Source organism: Chenopodium album, chromosome 22 (genome assembly GCF_948465745.1).
Source record: "Chenopodium album chromosome 22, dcCheAlbu1.1, whole genome shotgun sequence".
Classification (NCBI taxonomy): domain Eukaryota; kingdom Viridiplantae; phylum Streptophyta; class Magnoliopsida; order Caryophyllales; family Amaranthaceae; genus Chenopodium; species Chenopodium album.
Window position 1 is genome coordinate 197,380 of NC_137855.1, and position 9,514 is coordinate 206,893.

Here is a 9,514-nt window from a genome sequence, read left to right on the forward strand (position 1 = left end):
ATTAACTTCTGAGTACTCCATTTATTTTAACTTTTCCGTTATTTTTGGCCCATTGAGCATTCTTATTCTACAACTTCAGAGGATGTCATTTACATATCTTGATACAATAGGGAAATCTTTTCTTCTTCTATGAGATGGATTATAAATGAGCAAAACATAACCCCTACTAAGCTAATATCCTACCCCTACTATACCAAAACCTCGACTACTATCCTACAACCCCTACTATCATCTTACCCCTACTATCCTACAACCCCTACTAATGTCCTACAACCCCAGTAGGAGGAGGAGGTCGAGCTGGAGAGGGAATTTGATCAAAGAAAAAGCAAGTATGCTCCAATGCTCCTCTAACTTGATGAGGAAGAAATCTAATGTCGACAGCAAAGAAAAAACTTGAAATCTTCTGTCCCTTCCTATTCAGGGCTGAGGAGGCGACCAAATTTACGGAGACGCAGAACCAAGAAATTGATAAGAAAAGCTTTCCCATATCGAGTTAAAGCACAAACATTTCCCTTAAACTTCCCGATATTATCAAATCGAGGATTATAGCCTAAACCCATAAACTTCCATTCCCAATTAGTCTTCATAAGCCCCAACATCCGCCCTTGACCAAGCGATAAAACTACCACAACATTAATACTCAACATCATTAGAAAGTGGGCGTTAGCAGTACTGAATTGAACAAGTATGCATAAAATGTTGAAGAAATTTAGGGGTGGCGCTTCAGCTGTTGTTGTGGATTCTGGTTCAGTTGTCTCTAGTGCACAAAAACCTTAGTGGAGTGTTTAAGGCCATTCCTTCTCCTTCAACTCTAACACCTTACGCTCCTCCACCATTCTCTTATGGATGGATAACAAAGGAGAAAGACTAACTATGCTCTTATGAACAAGTATGCATAAAATGTTGAAGATTATGAGGATGAACACCTTTGTGGAGTGTTCAAGACCATTATGTACTGACTAAACCCCTACTGACTTAAGGGTGCCGCTACCGCTGCTGCTGTGGTTTATATATACATATATATATATATATATATATATATATATATATATATATATATATATATATATATATATATATACATAGACACTAGTACAAAAACTAGAATAAGAAACGCAAGATACACAACGGTTAACTTAGATAGGCGATCTCTTGAATTATATGGAACGTCTATCTAAGTTAACCGTATTATTTGATTTATTTATTGTTTTTATTTAATTGTGATTTTATTATAAAGAACCCATTTCTTAGTTAACCGTTCTATTTGATATATCTAAATTTTACACTTACAATATAGATCGCCTCTCTAAATTAACCGTTCTATATGTTTAACATTATTTTTTAAATAATAAAAATAAAAGTCAAACATACCAAAAGGACCAAAATTCTAACCCTAACTCCTCTTCCCTCTTAAGATAGCCGTCATCTCCTTCATAACTTTCCCTATTCATTTCCTCTATATTCTCAAACTTCTTCCCTTCTCTGAAACCTAACTCCTTTCTCTTCTACCTTCATCCCTCAATTTCCTAAAAACTACGAACTAACATACGATCTTTCCAAATCACTCTGGCCGAAACTTGTACACAACACTTGTTAAAGGTTCACCATCGTTTTCTTCTTCTATTTACAATTGCCTTATCCGTCGCATCGCCGTTGATTGGTGGATTGTGTAAGGTGGCATGGAATTCCATTGGTGGTGTCCGTCTCATCGCCCGCTGATAGTTCTATCCGTTGCATCGCTACAAACGGTGGCATTATATTGAATTGATTGGTGGGTCGTGTGAGGTGGTTGGAGGTGTGCGAATTTAGAAGTGCATTTAAATTCTCAATTATAAATTTTAAATTAGATCTATAACTTTATCAATTGATTTTTATGTTATGATTTGGATTAATTTCTTATTTTTCATCTTTGAATTGTGGGTAATTGGTGCAGCTTCACCATTTGCGTGCACTATTGGTGGAGACGCTACGGTGGTCGAGGTTGGTGGAAGCGCATCTGGTGGTTTAGGTTGGTTGAAGCGCATCTGGTGGTTCTGGTTGGTTGAAGCGCCGCTCCGGTTGAATTGGATTGTTAAGGTGGTTTCGAATTTCAAGGGCAATTCAAGTTGCAATTATGAAGTTGTTGGCAGTTTTGCACATTGATAAGTACTTGAGAATTGTATCAAAATGTATTTGAGATGTAATTATTTGAATATAAAGAACATTAAAAAATAAATAAAGTTTGTTTTAATTTGGTAATTTCTGACTTTTACAATTTCAATTCATTTTGACTTATTGATTGATGATGTAAATTAGTATATATATGCAACCGCTGTGAATCTGTGAGACTGTGATGCAAAATTAATATTTATTTAAAAAAAAAAACCGACAAAGAGAACGGTTATCTGAGATAATTGTTCTTTTTTATTCATTTTGTATAAGCATATAAACTAGAAAGAGAATGGTTATCTCTTGAATATAGAACGCCTCTTGTACCCATTCTTTTTTCCCTTGCATATAGAATGCCTCTTGTACTCATTCTGTAAACTTAACACATCGCTTAGTAAAAGATCACCTCTAAGGCGTTCTATAAGACATATGTCAGCCGTTCTCTATTCCCTTTTATTTAGTAGTGTGACATCTTTATAGTCAAGTCACATCACATTATTACACTTATATAACACCATTATATTTTAAATTTCATGAATTTCAAAATAGAGCTGGAACTCATTCTTGATACTTTATAGGCATATTTATTGGTGCTTTATAGTTTCAAACCACCTTATATGATCCCAAGAGTCACTCCACGCATTCAGTTCATTTTTTGAAAAAATGTCAAAATTGACCCGAAATCGTGTATTATAGCCTTCAATTTTAGCCAATTTTCCACTTGTTTTGACCCGCAAATAAAAATTGCCGAGATGCTTACCATGGACTCTAATACACTCTGGGAGTCTATTTGAGTGGGTGCAACCCTCCAATATTCCTTTAAACGGTCGATTTACCCATTCGCAACTGATAAGTGTTATTTATGTCGCTATTTTTAGGAGTTTTCTAGTTAGTTTTTCATAGTTTTTCTATCTTTTTACTTGGTTTTAATAACGTTTTACTACATTTGTCATGTTTATGTGTGAAATGTCGTTATTGCTCAATTTTGGCTTTTCTTGCATATTTTGGTGGCTTATGACATTAGATTAAACTTTATTGGTTTACTCTTATATTTAGGAACACTTGGATAAGTTCATTGCTCAAGATTGAAGAAATATAAAACATAAAAGAACAAGTAATGAAGAAATGTGCACTTGATTTGCAAAGATCATACTTCAAACGCCTATATCTTTTGATCTAAAAAACATTTTGAAGTGATTCAAATTGGAGAATAAAGTTCATCTCGAGAGCTTTCCAACGACTGGTCACATGCCTTATTCCGATGAGTAACGAAGAAGTTATGACCTTCCGAAAATAAGCTGTTTCGCCAGAAAAGGGCTGCACGTCCGTGCCAATAAGTGGCACGTCCGTGCAGGTCCCTGCACGTCCTTGCCTAATGAAGCACGCCCGTGCAAGTTCAGGCAGTAGCTGCTGCTCGTATTTTAACAGGTCTGCACGTCCGTGCAACCTTTGGCACGTCCGTGCCGACCTGTAGACGGGTCGTTTTTCTCGTTTTCTCCGTCCTTTCTATTTGGGGTAATATAAATACCTTCTTAGCTCCGATTGTAAAAGAGAGAGCTTCTTAGTGTAATTTTAGCTTAGGTTAGTTTTTTAGAGAGAGAAACTCTCAAATTTTGGAGAGAGAAAGTGAGAGAAACAATGGTTTTCATGGATTTTGGATAATCAAAGGAGGAATTTGATGATTTGAAGATCTCCATTTTATATCAATGAGCATTTCTTACTCTCTTCTCTCTTTATGCTTTATTAATTGCTTTGTTAATCATGTTTAAGTAGATTTCATTCTACTAGGTGTTGAGTGAAGCTTTGGTATGGTTAATCAAGTTACTTGAGATAAATTTGATGATAATTGTGTGATTAAATTGATTGAATTGATGATGGCATGTTGTTTGTTTTAGATTGGATTGATCTCCCAAGATAGCAAACTTAATTGCATGTTAGTTCTAGTTTGACAAGGGATTGTGAATTAGAATTAATATATTTGATTGCATTTTGGGTAAATTTCTTCTATGCACCTAGTCAATGAGGGATCTAGGCTAGGAATTTGAGAGATTGCTCTTGAGTGTAATTAATTCTCATTTTAATTCTTTCTTTGCATGATTGATTATCAAATCGATTCCCATTAACTTGTTAATTGTTCAAAGTGGATCTTTGCCCCTAGTAGACTTTATAATATCTTGATCTTTATATGTGTGTTAGTGTAGTTGTAGTGTCCACTATCCATAAACCGACTTCGGCGTAGCTTAAGCATTAGATCGAGAACAATCCAACATTGCCGTTCCTTGTGGTTCGACTCCGAACTTACCACTAGACTTGTTTAGGGGTTAGTTTAGGATTATAATAAATTTTGTTTGGCCGTGAGGAGGTTAGTCAACGACCTAATTTCCCCGCGCTCAAAATGGCGCCGTTGCCGGGGAACGGTGTCAATGCTTGATTGTTTTTGATTGCTTGAGTCTAGGTCTTTGTGTATACTTTTCTTTTTATTTTATTTTTTTTTTTATTTTTGCTTGTTTTTGTAAAAAAATGGCAAGTAACTCGTTTCCTCAATATGACAATGAGCCTTTTTGTGAATATTTCAATAGAATTGAGGGATATTTGGACTTTAATTGTTGTAGTCTTTGGGAGGCTTGTGAGATTTGTTATTTTGGTTTGAATGAGCAAACTAGGGATGAAATTGAATGCATGCATAATGGTGAATTTAGAGCATTATCAATTGATGATGCTTGAGATTTTTATGTTTGGTTTTCTTGGGATGTCAACAATAAGGGTAATTATGATTCTATTATTGATATGCAATGTGTTGATACTTTCAATATTAGCATGAATTCCCATGATTTGTTACATGATCCCTTAAGTGAACCTAGAACACATGATTTCAACTTTATTTCCTCTTTTGTTCATGATGATGAGGTACATGCTCAAGTTGATGCTAATGGTGTGTTTCAATATTCTTCATTATTTACCATGCCTTCTTGTGATGTGCTTTGTTCCCTTAATGATGAATCTCATGTGTTTGATTGTGCCCCCACTCCCCATTGTGATGTATATGCTCATGATCTTAATATTAATTTTTCCAATCTTGGTTGTACTTCTTCTTCTCTTGTTGAGCCTCAATATTCTACACCTTTTGAATCCCTTATTGCTACTTTTGAATCTCAAATTAGGTGCATTGAGCTTGATAATGAGCTTGGGCCTAGTAAGGAAATGATTCTTAATTCTATGAGAGGTCAATTAGAGATAATGAAAAAGAATGAGGAGCGTCTTCAGGAGGGAAGGAGAAGAAAAGAAGAGTTAGAAAGCCAATTGTCACCTTTAATGCTTGTTTGTGAAAAATCCCAATTTAATGTGTGTGTTGAGGATGATGATGATGATTTTGAGCAACCAAGAGAGTGTGAGGATCTCATTGGTGAGCATATGAGTGATGGTGAAGGAGTTGAGAATGAAGAGAGTGTTGATTTTGAAAATCTTAACCCTCTTTCCCATCTTGATGAGTCTCAAGTGCATGATTGTGATCCTTTTATCCATGAGTATTTGGATTCATTTGAGGTTATGTCTAATGTGTTTATTGAGTGTCAAATGAAAACCCATAGCCTTTTGAGTGAGTTCATTAAGAATGCTTCATGGGAGAGAGATAATTTTGAAATGAATTTGCATCCATTCATGCATGGCTTTGAGATTTTAGGCTTTAAGGAAGTTGAGGGAGTTGTTGTTCATGATTGTAGTGAAGGGGATTATGTAGTTCCTCTTGGAAGTTGGATGTTTGAGGAAGATCATGATCATGAGTGTTCTTCTTTTGAGGATTCTATGATTGATTTTCATGCTCAAATTGGTGATTTGAGGGATGGTGGTGAAGAAGAGACCATTTGTGAGACCATTGCTCCTATCCCCTTCTCTCATGTCCCTTTTTCAAGGAATTTCAACCATATCCCCTACACTCCTATATCCCTTCCTTCCTTTGTTAATGAGCCTATTGGGGAACCCCTTGCCTATGATGATTTTCATGTCCCTCATTCGTCTTCTATTGAGGAAAAGGGTGATTTTGCCACCCAAAAAGATTTTTGTGAAGAGAGTTTGCCTTTCTATTCTTCTTCTTATTTTCTTGAATTTTCTTTTGATTATTCTTCTTCTTGGCAACTCCCTCTTCATTTTCTTTTGTGTGCCCTAATCTTGGTGCATGTCCTTCTTATATCATTTGCCTACTTGTTATCTTATGAGATGTGTAGTAGTGCATTTGACAAGCTCTTGCGATCGTTGCAATATTATTTACTAGAGCGGTCAAGCTTGGACCTTAAGCAAGCCTTTCTCGGGAAGTAACCCGTGTTTTATTGCTTTCATTTTCTTTTCTTTTTAGAATAGATTTTCTCTCATGGAAATGTTTGTGTGCCTTTTTCTAGGTACATAACTTGATATACTTTGGTGCATTAGTTTGGATCAAGAATCAAGGAAGTTTGGCACCACAATTGCTAGCATATGGAAAACAAGATTCAATTCTTGAGAAAAGTGGCTTTGAAAAGTTTAATTGGGTCATTTGCGGGTATATACACCCACCTAAAATCCGGTAATATCTTTCCTTGCTATTTCTCCATTTGTTGATACCTAAAGTGGCTTTGAAACAAGACATATGTTGTGTTGTTGGATTGATCTCCTTGTTTTCCCCTCCCATGGATTAATTGATTTATGATTGAGTTTAGTGTTTCATTCAAGCTTCGGGGAGGGTATTCCATCATGTTTGGTGGGATGTTGATTCATATATGCCATGCACATTTGTATATGTATTTTCATGTTCTTTATCTTGAAAATCACAAAAAGATTTTTGTTTCTATCAAGGCAAATTTGCAATGTGTTTTCTTTTGTTCTTGCTTTGGACATAATACTTTTGGACTTGTATTCTTGAATGTCTTTCTTCCTAAATTTTAGAGGTGTGCACGGTTTGAGAATGTGTTAGGTTGACTCTAGGATATGGTATGCTAAGGTAGTTGGCTAAGAACTTTGGGACCATGAAGCTTTAGTTCACTTGTTTGTGGTAAGATGGAGTTGCTCTCTATAGTGGATATGAAATTAAGAGTTAGTTATTGCTATCCCTAGTGAGGTATAATTGTTCAAGCCTTCATCATATTTTGTTGAGCGGCATTTTTGGATCCTTGGCTATTGCATTCTCATATCTAGAACTTGACTTTTAGCTCCCAAGATCACAACCGAGCCACTTTAGGGGATGACAAAGGCATTTCTCTTTTTATAGGATTAATTTTCAATTTTTGGATTTGGTTTGCATTTGCCCCTCTTGCTAGCCCCTTTGACCCATATGCATTCTTTTCTCTAGCCACATACAAGCCTTCAAGCGTTGGTTTCACTTTAATTTCTACCTTTAGTTTTGTGAAGCAATTTTGTTTTCGAGCTTGTTTTATTGTTTATGGTGCAAGTTTAGAATTATGAGTTCATTTGCAAAGCAAGTATGTATCGTATATAATTTTGTGCATAAAAGCAAATGCATTTTGAGAAAAAAGCCGTCCAAAGTTAAAAGAGGCAAGGACATTAAAAAAAAAAAAAAACAAAAGCTTGGAAAAAGGAAATATTGAAAAAAAAAGTAAAGAAGAATGTAAAGCACAAAAAAAAAGGGGGTTTTGTTATTGTTGTTTTCCTTGTTTTTGTTATTTTGTGTTAAATAAGCTTGGGGGAAAGTTATTTAATAAGCATACATGACACTTTTGTTTTGGAATCGTTTGGATCTTGTGGAAGAAGTTCCACCCGTGCTTCACATAGGTTTACCACCAATTTCAAGAGTTCTCCACACCTTTACTCTCCTAGCTTATATGTTAATACCTTGAAAGTCCTTTTGATCCTAGAGGGTTAAGTCATTCAATGATGGCGGGAAATAGGAATCAAGCCTATAGAGCGAGTTTGCATAGCCAAGATGTCGGGTAACCTTCTCAATGTTTTTAATTTCTTATTTATTTTCCGGTTCCTTCGTGGAATCATGAGAAGCTAACTTGAAAGTGGATTTGAAACTAGTAGAGAGAACGTGGTTCGATTGGTTGAAACAAAAGGTGGAATGTGTTTCCTTTAGTTCTCTATGCTTAGCATATGTTATGTTTCAATCAACCTTGGACATCTTAGAACGTGCATACCTTTATTATTTTAGAAAGTTTGACATTCATTAGTGTTTGTTCCATCATAAAAGTCCACTCTAGAACGCTTGTAACTTTTCTGTTACTTCGATTTATTTTATTTTATTTATTTATTGCTTTGCCTTGATTTTTGTCAAGAGTTATGGGTTAAACTCTTAGGACACCCTTACGAGAGCTTACTCGTCCTCTAGAGCAATCTAAGGGGTTTAAAGTGCTTGATGCATACGCTAAATGTATTCGTGATTCCTACGAAAGTGAGTTAGTGTATATCTTTCCCTTCTAGTTTTCTTTGTTTGTATAAAATGCATCACATTCCCTTGTGTTTCTTTTGTTTTGCTCGAGGGCGAGCAAAAGTTAAGCTTGGGGGAATTTGATAAGTGTTATTTATGTCGCTATTTTTAGGAGTTTTCTAGTTAGTTTTTCATAGTTTTTCTATCTTTTTACTTGGTTTTAATAACGTTTTACTACATTTGTCATGTTTATGTGTGAAATGTCGTTATTGCTCAATTTTGGCTTTTCTTGCATATTTTGGTGGCTTATGACATTAGATTAAACTTTATTGGTTTACTCTTATATTTAGGAACACTTGGATAAGTTCATTGCTCAAGATTGAAGAAATATAAAACATAAAAGAACAAGTAATGAAGAAATGTGCACTTGATTTGCAAAGATCATACTTCAAACGCCTATATCTTTTGATCTAAAAAACATTTTGAAGTGATTCAAATTGGAGAATAAAGTTCATCTCGAGAGCTTTCCAACGACTGGTCACATGCCTTATTCCGATGAGTAACGAAGAAGTTATGACCTTCCGAAAATAAGCTGTTTCGCCAGAAAAGGGCTGCACGTCCGTGCCAATAAGTGGCACGTCCGTGCAGGTCCCTGCACGTCCTTGCCTAATGAAGCACGCCCGTGCAAGTTCAGGCAGTAGCTGCTGCTCGTATTTTAACAGGTCTGCACGTCCGTGCAACCTTTGGCACGTCCGTGCCGACCTGTAGACGGGTCGTTTTTCTCGTTTTCTCCGTCCTTTCTATTTGGGGTAATATAAATACCTTCTTAGCTCCGATTGTAAAAGAGAGAGCTTCTTAGTGTAATTTTAGCTTAGGTTAGTTTTTTAGAGAGAGAAACTCTCAAATTTTGGAGAGAGAAAGTGAGAGAAACAATGGTTTTCATGGATTTTGGATAATCAAAGGAGGAATTTGATGATTTGAAGATCTCCATTTTATATCAATGAGCATTTCTTA

The 9,514-nt window shown here is 35.7% G+C and overlaps 1 protein-coding gene and 1 long non-coding RNA gene across 2 annotated transcripts; both read left to right on the forward strand.

Moving 5' to 3' along the window:
- Positions 1-1,388: 1,388 nt before the first annotated feature.
- LOC145606109 (uncharacterized) lies at positions 1,389-2,238 on the forward strand. Its single transcript, XR_014105218.1, has 2 exons — positions 1,389-1,795; positions 1,934-2,238. It is a non-coding gene; the product is annotated as an uncharacterized LOC145606109 (long non-coding RNA).
- Positions 2,239-3,002: 764 nt separating this feature from the next.
- On the forward strand, positions 3,003-9,514 carry LOC145603532 (uncharacterized). The gene is made up of 2 exons (XM_081659452.1): positions 3,003-6,703; positions 8,851-9,514. The coding sequence occupies exon 1, from the start codon at positions 4,936-4,938 to the stop codon at positions 6,457-6,459; it is 1,524 nt and encodes a 507-aa protein (XP_081515578.1). The 5' UTR covers positions 3,003-4,935; the 3' UTR covers positions 6,460-6,703; positions 8,851-9,514.

Excerpts from the sequence above, each read along its gene's own strand:
- LOC145603532 (XM_081659452.1), top strand. The coding sequence starts at position 4,936 with ATGCAATGTGTTGATACTTTCAATATTAGCATGAATTCCCATGATTTG.